This window comes from Grammomys surdaster, unplaced genomic scaffold, assembly GCF_004785775.1.
Source record: "Grammomys surdaster isolate TR1022 unplaced genomic scaffold, NIH_TR_1.0 147, whole genome shotgun sequence".
Taxonomy (NCBI): Eukaryota; Metazoa; Chordata; class Mammalia; order Rodentia; family Muridae; genus Grammomys; species Grammomys surdaster.
Window position 1 is genome coordinate 2,436,278 of NW_021604605.1, and position 17,029 is coordinate 2,453,306.

The following is a 17,029-nucleotide window of genomic DNA, read 5'->3' on the forward strand; positions in this document are numbered from 1 at the left end:
TCTACATAGTTTGGAATCTACACAAGACATCTACTATAATAGGCTTTCCCCCTGGCGCCATGGAGATGGTCAGATGGAGCTCTCTAAAGAAAGCTATGTCTGACCTGAGCCCTAAACACCAGTGCTAATTACTTAGGAATGTGCTGGGGAGTTGGGGACAGAGGGATGGGAGTTGACGTTGGTCTAGAGAAACTGGAGGAAGCCAGGGAAGGCCTGTGGAGTGTAGATCAGACTGGTTCAATGATTGAATCTCAGTGGCGAGGGAAGAGGATGCTGAGAACTCTGAGAGTGGAGACAGGAAGGAGAAGCAAGAGCCAAGGGAGGAGTTTCATATGCAGAAATTAGTGTTCAGCCAGGTTACATGGGAGCCCAAGGTCATACAATTACAAGCAAAGGAACTACAGATAATGTGCTGACTGCAGAGCCCTCAGTTCAGGGTCAGAAAATCCTGGCCTTGCTTCACCAAGAGCAAAGCTGTTGAAAATCACGTCTCCTCTTTACAACTTGAATTTGGAGTTCAGCATTTAAAAATATATTATTTAAGTATGTTGATTTTATTTAGGTGTATGTCTCAAGCAATTCTAAACCAACCAACAACAACAAGGGTCCCTACATGAGCTGGGGGAACTAAATTTCTAGGAAAGACATGTGTCTTATGGGAACAATTATGGTTGGGTATATTGATGTGTGTACGTCTTTCTATGCAAGGCTCTTTCTCTTAATTTTGTTTGCAATTGCTTAAGAGGAGAAGACAGCTTTCATGGTCAATGGGGTGGTTTCCAAAGGCATTCATGGTACAATACTAAGCTTTGAAAAAGTTTGTCATTGAATATTTAAGCGACATAAACATTGAGAATTATTTAAAAAGCTTTACTATAAGGTCCTTAGATTGACTCTGATGAGATTAAGAACATTAATTTCTTCTTCTTTTTGAGACAAGATCACATCTAGCATAGGATATGTTTAAGCTCAACACATTTGCTATATAGTAGAGGCTGGTCTTAAATTCCAGATGCTCCTGCCTCTACATCCCAAGTGCTGAGACTCTAGGTGTGCTAAGTTAGCATACCTGGCTCATTCCAGACCTATGTGTTTATTCAGTTGGTTTTGAGATAATATCTTACTGATGCCAGAGCTGATCTGGAACCCTCAGACTCAGGTGAGTCTCCCAAGTTGTTGGGATTCCCTAAATAGTTGAGACTAAAAGTATGTACCACCACGTACCATCATGTCTGATATCCTGAGTTTTTAAAATAAGAGCATATTGCTTTGGAATAAAGCCAAAAACCTGAACCAAAACAAGGGAACCTTCATTTAAAAAAGCTGTCCAAGTGATAAAGATGTGAGGGAATGCATACGTTACTTAGCTCAAATTAATCATTCCACAGTATATGCATATTTTTAACTGTCATTCTGTGCTTGATGAATATGTATAAGTTTTACCTGTTCATTTACAAATAACAAACTTAAAACAGTTGCAGTTTCAGTTCTGTTTCTGCATAAGCCTCAAAATCTGAGTTCCTCCCAAAGTGCTAAGGCTGCTTATGCTAGCCAGGTGCCCTGCAGAGATTCCAGGTACCAAGCCCTAAATAAACCCATGACCCACTTAGCCCTCAATGACACCCAAACCTTTTCCCAACCTAAACTGTAATGAGAATAGCTAGTATATGTTAAAAGAGGGGTTATGTTCCAGGTGTTAGGCTAGGGATTCTGCACACATTCCCTCATTGAAATTCACAATAAAGTTGGCGATAGCGACACTTCTAACTTAATAGATGAGCACCAGGGAGAAGAGCAGAAGCAACGTGTTCAAGGTTGCCGATTAGTCATTCCTCTCATTCCAGCTGCTTGTGGGGCTAAGGAAGAAATAGGACAAGTTCAAGGGCTGCCTGGGAATGCAGAGCCAGTTCAAGGGCAACCTAGGCAAATGAGCAAGATCTTGCCTAAAACTCAAATTTAAAAATACTGGGAACATCGCTCAGTGATAGCACACTTGCCAGACTTGTGTACAGCCCTGTGTTCAGTCCCTAGTACTAAAAATGTCTCTAACTAGCTAAATAGTAGAAAAAAAAAGCTTTAGATGGGATGGTATAGTTGAAGAGCCAATAGATATGGCCACTTTACCAATTCTATCTATTTGTTTGTTTGGTTTTGGAGACAGGGTTTCTCTGTGTAGCCCAGGCTGTCCCGAAACTCACTCTATAGACCCGGCTGAGCTCAAACTCAGAGACCCACCTGCTTCTGCCTCCTGAGTGCTGGGACTAAAGGCATATGCCACCGTGCCCAACTACACTTTACCAATTCTTTCAGGCTTGTCCTTTCAGAGTCACTGTGTTGGAGTTAGCTGTCATGGGCACAGAGAAGTGAGTTTAAGGAAGCTCTGGGGTCTCTTAGGGAGCTGTCATAGGATGAACAATAAAAACTGTTCAGAGAGAGATCAGAAAGATGTGATCTTCGAGCGTTACATGAGGCCACAAAAAAGGCTGTCTTGTGTGTGTGTGTGTGTGTGTATGTGTGTGGCCTCAGTGTGTAGGATTAATTACAGACACAGTGATGTCTGTTAATACTTCTGTGAAGGCAAAGTATGTATGTTGAATTATTAGTGCTTAATTTGGGGCATAGTAGATGTTCAATAAATACAAATCTATGAAAGAATTCAGGCTCTCAGCTACTAGGCAGCGAGTCCCTGTTTAAACGGATTAGTTAGTTGATCAAATGCCAGCTTGTTGATTTTAGAAGGCAAAATCTACAGACAGGAAGGATGAGGCACGCATATCTCACATAGTAGAGTAACATTTTTTTCTATGCAGATGCGCTATTGTGTGGTTTCGGTAAGCCTTCAGTGACTCTTTGAAATGGAGATACCAGAAATGATAAGCACCCTGCCTCAGGCACTTGTAAAGAACAACAAAGGAAGGAGGCCATCCTACTCTGACAATCCACAAAGGACCCTGACATCTTTGTGTGGATACTCCCCAGAACACATTCCTGCTTCAGAAACAAAAGAGAGGAGCGAATGCCAAATTGAACATTCAGAAAAGAGTAGTATCTTTGGCTTCGATTTATAAATAGCAATGAGTCAGCTTAACCATTTCCTTCTACACAAATAGTTCCACCTAAGAATCAGAAGGACAGCTATCAGAAAGCATGCGCTGGGAATAGCTAACTAATTTTAAGACCCAAAGGTTAACGTCTATTAGAATCAAATTTCCCACTGAACATTGTTCAGGACTTACAAATTCTTCCCAGCTTCCCCACAATTTCACATTCTGCAAGTTAAATCATGCCTTCTCTTTCTTGTGCATTAGATTTTTTGGATGAGTAGTATTTAAAGGAAATATATGCATTAAAAATGCTCTGGACATGACTGTGCTTGCACCTGGATATGACTAGAGAATTCTAGACAGCAGCTTTGAGTTATGACACACACCCTCACAGGAGAGCTGCCGTATCTAAATATTCTTGAGGTGGGAAGTGGCAAAGGTCAACTGTAATGGAACCGAACCCAAACCAAGAAGAATGTGTAACCCTAGGCTTTGGTTGTAGAGTCTGGATTACTTCAAGACTCCCAAATAGTTGAGTCACGACTTGTGTGGTTACATGTGAGGGTAGGCCACAAGGAAAGGCCCAGGAAGTTGCCAGACAGGCCCTCAAGTGAAATCATACCTCCTTGCCTCATGCTTAGCTGATCCTTATAAAAAAATAATAAAAACACCTACTGTGTGCACAACACATCCCACACCCAGTCAAGAGGCAAGAACAGCTAACTGGATTCTAAGTAGCTGCTATATTAGGCTCAAGTCAGTGTCAAGCAGCCAAATGCAGAGAAAGATACTAGATGTGCTGGGGTCAAGAACTCAAGCGTGTGCATCATAGGGTAAAAGAAGGGAACTGACAGGCCTTAAGGAATTTTTGTAGGTGTGGTGCTTGGAAAGAGTCCAAGTGAGGCAGAGGCAGGGACTCTCAGCTCCAGGACAGAGCTGGTCTCCTTAGTGTGGTCCTCAGTTGTCAATAAGCAAACACACCTGGCTAATGAGAGGGTGTGGAAAGAATGAAGGAATGAGACATACTGTCACAGAAAGAGAGTAATCATTCATCTGATCTGTAGCTGCATCACTCAGAATCCCCTAAAGGGGATTTTCTTAGTGAAAAGAATCTCATATCCAGTTTCCAGAAATGATAGAACCTAAGATAATTACAAAAAAATTTAAACTTTGAGTAAGTGTAAAAAAAAAAAAATCAACCATGATCCCTTCATCCAAATGCTAATGCTTTTGCTGAGAAGGTCAAAGGAGATTTGTGAGTTCAAGACCTGCCTGGAGTCTTTATCCAAAGTCCACGAATTCATTCATTCATTCATTCATTCATTCATTCATTTTCTCTGTCTCTTTGTCTCTCACAGAGAGAGAGAGAGAGAGAGAGAGAGAGAGAGCGGAGAGGGAGGGAGGGAGAGAGAGGGAAGGAGGGACGAGAAGAGAGATTTTCCTTAGTACCCATAATATGTTAGGGATATGGGTCTTCTGGAATTCACAGCCTGTCAGAATAGAGTGGCTTCCACCCAGCTCCCAGCTGGGCCATTCAGGCAAACAAAGCAAAGTTGATTCCAAGAGGGAAGAGGTCAGAACTACAGGAAATTGAAAAGGGGTGTCATGGAAGAGAGTTATCAGCAGGAGAAGAGAAAGGAGAATCAGTACAGTCCAGCGGTGAGAAAGGGTGATTGTGTCAGAGACTGAATATGAAAGAGTGACTCAGAAGGATGACAGTCAGGATGTCCGGCCTGCCCAGCAGCAAAGCAGGTCCATGAGACCCTGGCTCGAATCCCCAGTACCACATACAAAAGGAGCTGCTCATTTATGTCTTATCTTCTATGTGCTCAGCTGTTAGTGTTTCCTTTATATTTAAGGACAGCTTTGCTGACCCAACATGAGCACATTACTGGAAGCCAGAAGTGCTGGGTCTCATTCCTAGGTGGGCTACTCACTTCCTGACAGCCCCGAGACAAGTCTCTTACTTGGGCGGGATTTCAGCTTTCGCCTTTGTAGAGTGAAGGTTTGGACTGTGCGGTTCAAATGGCTTCTGTTGCGCCCCCGTTGTATCATAGTACTTGACGGAGAATTGATTTCAAGTTTAGAAGAAAACTCCCAACAACCATTTGGAATCTGGTTGTGCCTCATGCACAGTGCATGGATTTAGTGCTAAGCACTTCATGGAAACAAACAATTATAATTGTTTTAATTACCCAGAGTAGCTAGTAATTTCGAGACGACTCAGAGCTCTGCCTTGAGAATGCTGTTATTACCCTGTCACTTTGCAACAGACTTTCTAGTACAAGCATGATAATTTCAATGTCCCAGGAGTGGGGGCACGGATGCTATTAGAGTGGTAATCTTGTGGGTTATTTTTTTTACCCTTTTTCTTCTCTTAGTATAAAGGGGTGACTGAGAGGTGAGAGCCAGCTTGACTCTGTGCAACTAATCTAGCAACTTGAATGAGATGCAACCTGCCCAGGTCACGGGCAGGCCTCGGTAAAGCCCCGGGCAAGAACGAATTCTCATTCCCTTGTAGCTTTCAAAAGATGGCTGCTAGAAAGTATCACCGATCAGATACTACACTAGTGCAATTCCAGAGTTCTCTTTGCAATTTGCTTTCCCTCAGCATCAATATGGCCAAGGGCAAAAGGGGTGATAGGCAGCTGCTCAATTGAGACTCCAGGACACCCCCAGGACAGTGAAAGTCACATGGCCGGAACTCCCAGAGCAGTTAATCCCAAACCATTTGAAGGCTGCCATTGTTCACACACGAAGCACTTTGAACAGCTTTGAGTTTTTCAGAAGCCAAATGAAAAGCGGCTATAATTTGGTGTGAATTTCACACGTGCACAAGCAACTCTAAGGCCTGGTCTCCCTGCTTCCTCCCATGAGGACATCTTATGTATCCAGTTAAACTGCTTCCCTCCAGGGTTTATGGCTGAGTCCAATGGGTTCTGGGGGAAAGGCCTCTGTTCACTTCCTATTGAGGTCTTTGTTGTTTTATGTGCAACTGCACCTTGCTCTCCACCAAATGCTAAAAGACAAGATTGCCTGCAAAGGAGAATTCCACTTTAGAAGGAGCTGCTGCTGCCGCCGCCCGCTAATTAGCCTCTCCAGGTTTTCTTCTTACGAGGAGGAGTTAACCCTCAGAAGGGTGAAGCTTTTCTGTCCTGCCCTAAGGAAGGCTCCTCTTCTACAGCTCTAAGCAGCTTCCCCAGTGGGAATTCTCCTTCCTTTTTCCATTTACTTCTTAGAAAACAGGTTACATTTGATGATGGTAAGATACATGCAACACGTCTCCTCTCCAGACATTTAAAAATTATTTATTTTTTTATTAACTAACTTCTTTAGTGTATATGCACGAGAGAGGAAAGGTGGGAGGGTGCATGCGTGTGCTGCGCAACTACTCAAAGGAGTCTGTTTCTCGTTTCTCATTGTTGGTTCCAGATGAGCCCAGGTCACCAGGGTTTGCTAGCGAGTGCCTTTACCAGATCAGCCATCTTGTTGGGCCCAGAGTATCTGCATTTTACGATGAAATGCAAAAGTAAATAGTGCTGGAGTTTAATCTTCAAGGAATCCTTGGATTCTTGGGTCAGTAGAGGCTAAGAAATGAGAAAGATTTCTCTTTAGCGGGGGCCCAAGCTCAATGAGGATGAAGTGCCTGCTACTGCTGCTGCTGCTGCTGCTGGTTCTCAACATAGGCATGGGAGGATGTGAAAGGTACAGAACAACAGTGAATGAAATCTGTATCGTCGACAGCACTGCTTAACCCAGAAGTGTACCAAACAGGACCAAATGCAGAAATCCCCGCAAGCCTCCTGTTCTACCTAGAACATGTCCCAGTCTCTATGCGGAGTTCTCTGCTTGGCTCTTGGTTCCGGAGATACTATATGGCACTGTTTCTCAACCTGTGGGTTGTGTCTCTTCGGAGGGGGGGGGTTGGATATCAGATATTTACGTTACGATTTGTAACAATAGCAAAATTACAGCTATTAAGGAGCAACGAAGTAACTTTACTGCTGGGGGGTCACCACATCATGAGAAAACATTAAAGGGTCGCAGAACCTTAGGAAGGTTGAGAATCACTGCTATATGGAGCTTAGGACTGAGGGGTTCGAGACACCCGAAAGGAGGAAGCAGAGTGTCCAGAAGGATACATCACAACAGCCTCCATAAAGATACAATGCGATTACACTGCTTTGCAGTTCAGTAGCAACTAGTTTGGAGCAGTTCCGGAGGGGTGGGTGGGGGTTATCTGAAAAAGAGATTGGGAACAAAGCTCTGAAGTCCACCCCAGGAAGCAGGAAAGAAAAGGCCAGGAGGACTTAGTAAAGAGCAGAGGGGGTGAGTGCTTTAGCTGTTCTGTCACTGTGCCAGCAGAGGGCGTAAGATACGACAAAGGTGGCTTTTCTTTCCGGGCTTGTGAATATAGGGAGTGTCAAAGGAAGGATATGGATACAAGCATTTATACACCACATACAAACACCACACACACACACACACACACACACACACACACACACACTTTTTTTTTTTACAAAGCAGTTTAGAAAATGAAAAGGAAAGCATAGTACACTTCAAAATGTGATCCCAGTTTAGGGGTGGTGTCTGCACATCCTTACCCTGGTAGGAGGGGCAGCAGTAATAGACTTTGCTCTTTCCCTGCTTCCGCGCTCTTGTGACCTCTGTGGTGCTATCATCTGGCTTTTCTCTATCGTGATGCTTACCGCCTTACCTCACATCTATTGTCTCCACTTATCAGTACCCTAAAGTTTGCTTTCCACCTTTGTTTCTCAAAGCAGTCTCAGGCAGCAGCATTTCTTCCACCCTGTCCCCCACCTCCCCGTGAGCAGTGAGAAACGCAAACCTTCAGGCTCTGGCAGCCCCTACTGAATCAAGGTGTGCTTTTTGAGGTGTCCTCAGGAGTCATGTGGAATTCATAGTTTGGGGCACTGTGCTCTACCTTCTGCCTTGCATTTCTAAACCAAGACTTCATGTCAATAATCTTGTTTAAAGTCCTTCATATCTTTCCCTCCCTCCCTGGGGCCCACATTTAGGGGCTTGGCTTCATACGCCAGGAAACACACTCTCTGGAGTGTTTGGTTTCTGCCCACCTTTCTACCGACCGAATCGTAGTTTCCTAATAACAGCGAACTGCTTGGTGGGTCCTTGTCTAGATAAGAATTTCTAGTATTTTCTGCTTCTGAGGCTTTTTTGTTTGCCACTTCTTGTTCTGTGCCCTATTGAGCACCCCCTCTGCCAGGAGTCCCTTGGTGCTACCTATTCCCACATTTTTGTGCGGGTAGGTGTGCTTTCAATGAGATCTCATATTGACCCAGCTTACATTCCGATCTCAAGACACTTGGCCTTTCACTCTGCTGTGATTGTCAGCGTGCCTATATTGCCTGCGAGTCTGTTTTCCTTTGCTGCAATGCCTGTATGTTGCTCCCTCCAGCCTCATTGGAGAGTAGGAAAGCGCCTTGTACAGAGCAGGGTCTCAACACTGTGTTCTGAACTGAAAGGAAGATGGAGAGGGTCGCAGTGGGTAAGGCTATATGCATAATGACAAAGGCAAATGGATCCAAAATAAACTCCTAGAGGATGGACTGGATGAAGACAAAGTAAATCAAAAGAACCCCGAGGAGACAGTAAATAACAGAGGAGTGTGTTAAAGGAGGGTGAGGTGGGTGTTTGGAGTCAAGTTAAGTGGAAGGACAAGGTTAAGACTGGTGAAGCATTTCTCTGCTCTCACCAGTCACAGGCTTTACAAATGCAAATGGAATCACAGGGATGGAGTGAGCACAAAGATCTTTCATTCAATTGCCAGTGTAAAAATGAGCAGCAGGCATTCATTATCATTATGGCAAACATAGATCCAGATTCTGATAACATAAAGAAATACCACCTCTTCGGAAAAAAAAACAGACCTTGTAAGTGATACAAATGCTAAGTGCTGTGCGACCACACACCGGAGTTTGTCCAGGACAGTCTGGATTATGCCTGTTGTGAAACTTTAGTTATTATTAGTGACCCCTGTCAACCTTAAAAGTATCCAAGCATGGTTGATAAATTATATGGTCAACAGATACTCTGTAAAGTACTTGTTACAGGGACCCTATGAAGTACTTCAAGAGAATATTCTCATGAGCTACTCATACTTCTTGAAGTTGGGATATAATTCAAATACTAGAAAATTCCTAATTTTAAAGTATACAGATAAATGGTCTATAACAGTTGTCTATGTTGCACAATCATCGAAGCCTATGTAATCCTAGGACATTTTAATCACTCCGAAAAGAAATTTTATACAAACTAAGAGTCACTGCTCATTCATCCCTCCTGGCCCCCAGACCCTGAAAATAATGAATTTGCTTTTTGTCTGTTTAGATGTGCTGATTCGACATCTTACAAATTAATGGACTTATTTATAATAACTTGTCATTTGTGTCTGGCATTTGATTGTGTTGTTTTCCAATGAAGGAACCTGAAGCTCAGGAGAGACGAAGTAGCTTAAGATCAGTCCTCTCCCAGGAGGAGAGTCAAAACGAGTCTCAGATGTGTCTGGGCTGCCAAACCTACATTCTTACTATGCCATCCTGCCCACCCCTAGGCCTGTGGGTGCTCAGCACACTCTTAGAACTCCTCTTGGTCCCTCTGTATGTGCATTCTTCTCAAAATGCTTACAAGTTCTCATTGTCTGCGAGTTCATTTAGCCTTTGGAAAAAGTAAAGAGTCTGGAGCTTGGAGCAGTGCTACACATCTGTAATTCCAGCCAGCCCCTCTGGAGACTAAGTTAGAAAGTTTTGAGTTGAAGACCTGCCTGGGTTACATGGGTAGACAATTTCCCCAAACAAGTAAAAACAAAGCTAAAATGATAAAGAACAGATATGGTAACTTGGTGGGGCAGTGAGATGGCTCAGTGGGCGAAAATGCTCGCCATGCTAGCCTAGCAATCTCTTCTCCGTTCCCAGAAAAACTATGTCAACATGAGAAGACAGAATCAACTCCACAAACACTGTTTTTTCATCTCCATCCCCACCACATATATTATGTGTATACACACACACACACACACACACACACACACACACACAAATACAATAATTAAAGTGGATTGTCAAGCTGCATTGTAGCTATCGATTGACTTGTATCCTTGCAGAATTCATATGTTGAAACTCTCATCCATGATGTGACTATGTTAGAAGACAGAGCTTTTAGAAGCTACAGTTGAGATCTTAGTGGTGAGGTTCTGCTCCAATCTGGTTAGTGGCCTTTATGAGCACTAGAAGAGACAACTCCACCCTCTCCTCTCTTTTTCTCCCCTATTCTCTACTTGTGAAGACTTGGTGAAAATGCTCTCTTACCAGGATGTGATTGTGCCAGCACCTTCGTGTTATGGAGTCAGGTTCTAGAACTGTAAGAACATTCATTTCTATTGTTTAAGTTTCACAGTCATGATATATACAACACAACACACAAAAGACTCATATTTTGACATAAAAGGTGGGTGTGAACATAAAGTAGGGTGAAGCAACTATCACTTACAATATCAAGAACAATTTCCTAATGAGAGTATAAGAACTGTTTTGAGTGCTAGAGCCAACAATAGAAATGAAAATATCTGTAAAATACTTCACGTAATATTGTGCATATTAATTTTTAATTACATCTATTGAAATCTCTAGAAAATATAACAAAAGGCAAAAGTGAAAAATAACCTATTATACTTTGTTAATGTTATATTTTATTCCAATATATCCTTTTCTGGAAGCCTAATTAAATTGTCTATATTAATTAAATTCTTAAAGTATGCCCTCCATGGGGTTATGTGAGAATCTCTTTCTTAATCTTTTCTAAAGTGCTTGTCAGGCTGTTAACTGACAAAATTTGCTGAAATAGAGATCTGTAATAAATTATATACACATATGCACCAATAGCTTAAATGTATTTTAATAAAATTATACATTTATATATAATATATTTAATGTTATAAATTATATAATTTATATATTCAGATATATACATATGTATTATATGTATATATTTATTACAATAATTCTCCATTGGGTCAAAGCCTTTCTGGTAGGTATGGACTTCAGATTATGCTCTTCTTTGTCCTTTTCCCTCCAATCACATAAATCTACCATTTCCAATATTGCTCTATTTAATATGGCAATAAAATGTAGATGTTTGGGAAACAACATTGAGGGCAGAGTTCTCTCATATTTCACTCCTTTCATATTTAAAATACATTTTACAGCACATGGGAATGAGCCCTATGTAATCTTTATAAGGTTTGCTTTAACATTCATAGAAATGAGTCCTTACTGTTCAGAATTACTATATGCATATACTTCAGTTAAGTTGTTGAGTATAGTAACAAGTTGAACTGCCCAAATTATGGAAAAGAAAATAGTTACTGATAAGCATGGAACTTGATGCTGTATGCTAACATACACACTCATATTAATATGAGTGTCCGACTGACTGTCAGCTTTTCTCATAGCATGACATGTGTCATTGTCTTAAAGAGGGAAAGGAAAACACTGTCTGCATTCTGGAATTAGGTCAAGAGAAATTGTACTGGCCTTCCCTATCTAAAAATACTCAGCCATCTACAGAGCAAACATCAAAGGAAACACACTCCCCTGCCCAATTCCTACTCCCTCTGCAAGTATAATAATTCTGTTAAAGTTTGGTTTGTAGGATTCTAGACTCATTTGACTGTATTTTCCCATAGGCTATCCACACTTTCTTTACATACTTACATGCTTGTATGGTATGCCAGGCACTAGACTAAGATCTAATTGTAAGTTATCTTACTTAGTCCTCATAATTGCCCTCTGAGATAATAGTTTTATCATCTCCATTTCATAGGCTATTAAAGCAAGGCTCAAAAAGGTTCACTCATTTCCTAAAGCTCACACACTGTTTCTTTTCCTTGTGAGCGGGTTCATCTTACTAACATGCACCAATCCAGTTAAATGTTTGGGTCAACTAACTGAATACTGAACGCCCATCTTTCCAGGCACAGTGCTTAAAGCTAGATATTCAAACCCATGGATTTTGTCTTCAGATAGTTGGAATGGGTAGATAAATCTACGGGCTACATGACTTGCCCCAATTCATTAGTCAGAAAGCAAGTAGAGAACAACTACATCTCAGATGCTTCTTAAGGAACTGGTTATGTCAGCTCGAGGTACACAGGATATTGAGTAACTTGGATTTTAGAAGCATTAAGAATATTATTGCCTGTATGAAATGATGAGTTTGGAGTCCCCAGGAATCAGTGCCAGTGGTTATGACCCAGTAATTTGGACATTTTATAACTAAGTCCTGAGACATTTGCTTAAATAATACAAGGGCTAGGGATGGAGCCCAGTGGTAGAGCTAACATATGCACCACACTAGCTTTGGCCTCTGGTACATCAAAATTCAAAGTTCTGTTTAGAAGGCCAGCAGTGCTATATTGTTACCCAAGGGAGATGAGACCAAGACAAAAATCAGGACTGGAGCATCAGTTTCTTGAGGAAGGAGACTGGGTGATAGCAGAGACCCGAGGTCTACCAAGGAGCTTGGTTAGAATGCTATAATGTGCCAGCGGAAACAAAAGCAGGCAGACCCTTGGAAGTCCTAAAGGAGAAAATAGGAAAGTCATACATGAGCAGATATTGTGAGAAAGAAATCAGAACGCAAGTTTTGAAGAATTGGATCGTAATGGTAGAAAAAAAAAGTAAAAGCTGCATGTTGAGACAGAACCAAAAGCCTACCTATTATGTAACACATTCCACAAGGCTGGCCAATTTCAACGTACACTAGGAAGGGAAATGCCTGTCCTGAGAAGGGGGTGGAGTGCTGGAGCCACAGGAGTGCACAGACTCCAATTGCAAAAATGTCAAAGGCTTCAAAAACCATTTGGCAACGTTCTCAGGGATGGAAGCATCAGTGGATTATAGTAATAAACATGGTAGGGGATCTTAAGGACGGGAGTGAAAAGAAAGCCTTATTTGAAAACCTTCCATGAATGCCTTTATATATTTTTATGACCACAGAAGCATTTAAGTATGTAAACGCATGTATACAAAAATGTGTCACAGAGTGTGGTAGTGTTGGTATGTTGATAAGGAGTAAGTACCCTAATGGAAAATCAGAATAAACAGAGAGAGAGAGAGGAGGAAAAGGAAGAGGGAAGGGAGGGAGAGAAGAAAATGGAGAAAGGAAGGAGGGAAAGAGAGGGGAAGGGAGGAGGGAGGGAGGGAGAGAGAAAAAGAGAGAGACTATCTCAAGTTTTAAAAATTGTTTGCAAAGAAACTGGAGTCTATGGCAGAATTTAGTCCTCATGACAGAAATGTTTCATTAGTGTTGGAAAAAGTACTGCTGTCATTTCTCTCCCTTTAGAAATTCTTTTTTTTTTTTCTCTTCATAATAAAGATCCCGTGGCAGCTCCTTGTCTGGAGGACTTTAAAAATAGGAGCGATTTCATCTGTCTGGAATGGTCTGTCAGCACTTGCCCTAGGCAAGGTTGCCACATAGGCACAAAACACCCCCAACTCCCATCCCCCCTAGCCAGCACTCTCCCCTCCCATCAGACCTCCCCTGGCCTTTGCACCCCCACATCCACCTCCAAGCCTGCCTCCCTTTTCTTGGACCATAGCTTTAACACAATCTCCCACATCAAATCCAACTCGACTTCCCTCAGCCCAGCAGACTTTTCTCCAGGTGTGAGGGGGTGCAATCTGTTTTGCCCTTTGTGGCCTATTTGAGTTTAAAAATAGGACCCTGGTTAACCCAAATGAATCTTAAATTGGAGATCTGTACAATGTAACCAAGTGGAGGGAAGGGCAGGGGGAGAGGGGCATATTTTTGGTCAGTGAGGGAAGTGGTGGGGAGGTGGGCTGCCTTCCTGGAAACTATTAAATCGCAGATGTAGGCTCTGCTCAGTGTGTCACTGCCTCATGGTGACCTCTGCCCTCTCATGGTTGCTGTTAATTCTATGGCTCAGTGACTTCCCGCTCCACTTCCGTGCACCCACACCTGGCTTCTCTCTCAGCATTCTTGGAGCCCTGTGACTCTGGTTTAACTAGAGGTTTTCAGCAGCCTGTCTTTGTGCCTATCAGCCAGGGCCCAATTTTCCCATCAGCATTTTCCCCACAACAGTGACACTTGGGTTCAGGGATGGTGGCCATTAAAGCCACACTGAGCTCAAAGAGATTTGCACAGAGCCTTCTTCAAAGTGCTTGTTCCCAGGGAAGCCCAACATAGGCACCACTTTGTGCTCACAGCGTGTGTGGGCTTTATGAAGAAAAATATGTGTGGCTTATGTGACCAGAATATGCTGTATGAGGGCAAAGCTACAAAATGAAATTTACTCAAAGTACTCCTGTGATGAATTTGGTCAACTTCCTGTTATAACAACAAACACTCAAGAGCCACTACTGTACATCAAGCTCTAGTTAGACTTGGGGAGTAATAAGGAAAAGAGGCTGGTCCTTGCTAGGAAAGAGGTTTTCATAAGGGAGAAGGAAGACAAGCAGGGTTAGATGTGTCCTGGTTGAGGTAAGCCAGGACGATGGAGAACTCCGGCTCTGCCCTTGGTTTAACTTGTTCCATATGGATGGCATCAGGAAAGCTCTCCTAGGGCAGTGGCATCTGAGCCTGAGTGAGAGTAAGCCAAGCCAAAGAAAGATGGGAAAGGAACAGACTATGGAGACGGAACGCCATGAGCAGAGGTCTGGAGGCATGGAGCCTCCAGAGGCATGAAGCTACTTGACATGTCGGGGAAATTGCAAGCAGGCTGAGATTAGTGGAGGGCTATGTGTCAGGGAGAGGGGTCAAGAAATGCAGCTGGAGAGGCAAGCTGGCAGGGTGAGGAGGGGGCCACCAGCCTCCCTTGCTGAGCAATGAAGCTTTACTCAAAGGACAGCCCCTGAAGGATTTGAAGCGGGGGCTGTGGTAGGGTCAGATTTACATCTTGATTAAACCATCTTGTCAGTTTGCAAGCTGCCTGGGATAAATGAATTAAGGACTTTTATGAGACAGATAAATGTGCAGATCTAGCCATAGTTACATGCAAGGCTATCCCTTCCAAGAGGGCTTGCCATTCATCTAAGGAGATTTTAGGGATGTGGCTAAAACCAACTGGAGGTAGATTTTGTCTGTGTCTGTAAAGATCTCAATATCTTTAGGGATGTGCAGATCTTCTAAATGATGGGGGCTTGAAGAAAGGCATTGCTTCTGTGCTTTATCACACTTCACATGTTAGGAATTCTAACGAACATAACCTCTTTGTTTTGTTTAGCAAAAATCATCTGGAAAGGCACTCTTTAATCTAAGCTGCAGCCATCTCAATCTCGCTGAAAAGGAATATTTTGGATTAGAATTCTGCAGCCATTCTGGAAATAATGTAAGTGGGTTTTACTACAGGGTTTTGAGTGTCTGGAAATGCTTCCAAATGCAGTTGGCCCAAGCCCAGATTAAAAACGCAAAACTTGTTTATCCCTTACAACATTCTTGTGTTTAAAACTGTCCTCCCTTCTCCTGCCTTGTATATTGAGTTACCTTGGTTTGCCAAACAAATTCTTCTGCCTCATGATCGTTTTCTGTTATTCTTTGACCAACTATCTAAGTTTTATCTACTTCGACATGTTGGACTTCAACCCCTAGAGTTAAGACTCTTGACCTCATTAGTATTTAGGGAGATTTCTTGCCCTGTTTCTAGGGGCCCCGACTTTCACAAGATTCTTCTGCTGCATCCTCCCTTGGCATATATGTAAGCTGGCACCTTCTCAGAAAGGCTCATTATTAAGTGGGCACTGGCAGGAGTCGGGGTAAGGGTAGTGGGAATGTAAGACATAAATGTAAAATCAAATGTCTTTATAGGAGTCTTTGTAGCCACTCATGAGCTTTGCCTGTGACACTTCTAGCATCCTACCAAGGCAAGAAAGCAGTGATTGAGATGTGAACAACAGAGTTTATAGATCACAGCATACACTGTTACAGGGATACTATGAGGGGGCTGACTGGGAATGGTGAAGGCACATAATCTCTTCGACATGGCTGTTTATTTCCAACTATCTTTAGAAATCTAAATAGTTCTGGTGTTTGTTCATTTGACGTTGACCTTTATCTGGTACCAAATAAGAAAGAAAGAAAGCTGTGCTCACTGCTGCTGTGTTTCACTGATGCTATTACAGGTTTGGTTGGAACTTCTGAAGCCCATAACGAAGCAAGTCAAAAGTAAGTATGGAAGATCACTCAAGGGGTGTAGTCCTCAGTTCATACTTGAGAAATACTTCTACAGTCCCATGCAATTCTTTGCCTTACAAAAAGAGGGAAGAGTAGGGGTTGGATAGATTACATCAGCCCTTCATCTGTCCAGTAAGTTTAGCAATAGAGAAAATTATCTTAATTTTGTCTGAGATGAAGAAAGCAGCTCACAGTGCAGGATCTTGGAGTACCTCTGAAGAGTTCTGGTAATTATGTCACCAGCAGATTGCATGTATCTCCCTCTCTGATGCTGTGAATCTTCAAGCACCCTTAATGTCAATTTACAATAATGTTCACCTTCTGCTTGAAGAGTCTTTTCTTTCACGCCATCACAAGCCTTATCATTTGCTTCAGTTTATGCTCAAGTGACTCCCGTATCTCACACTCTGGAACATGGCTTCTCACATTTCCATGGAGATTCAGCTTCATCTGGATTTTCTGTTAAAATGTAGACAAATCCCTGGACCTCATTCCTGGGACAAAGGTCCAGAGACATGCACATTTAACTAATTCTACAGGTATTATTTTGCAAGTAGGTCTTAATTAACACTTTGGGAGACCTTCTTTCAGTGTCTCTTCTTAGTTCCTTGCTCTAACCTGCCCTACAAAACTTGACGCATCTTGTGACTCTACGTCTTCCAACTCTGTGATTATATCACTTAATTCCGTTAGCTTCTGAACTGATTTTCTCCAATTATGCATCTATATTACTCTCCAAGGGACTGTGATATATA

The 17,029-nt window shown here is 42.4% G+C and overlaps 1 protein-coding gene across 1 annotated transcript in view; it reads left to right on the forward strand.

The window, feature by feature from the left end:
* Frmd7 (FERM domain containing 7) overlaps positions 1 to 17,029 on the forward strand; it is a 45,677-nt gene that overhangs the window by 10,180 nt on the left and 18,468 nt on the right. The window contains exons 2-3 of the mRNA XM_028765024.1: positions 15,328 to 15,432; positions 16,223 to 16,265. Of these exons, the coding sequence (XP_028620857.1) occupies positions 15,328 to 15,432; positions 16,223 to 16,265 (148 nt within the window). The remainder of the gene's footprint in view (positions 1 to 15,327; positions 15,433 to 16,222; positions 16,266 to 17,029) is intronic.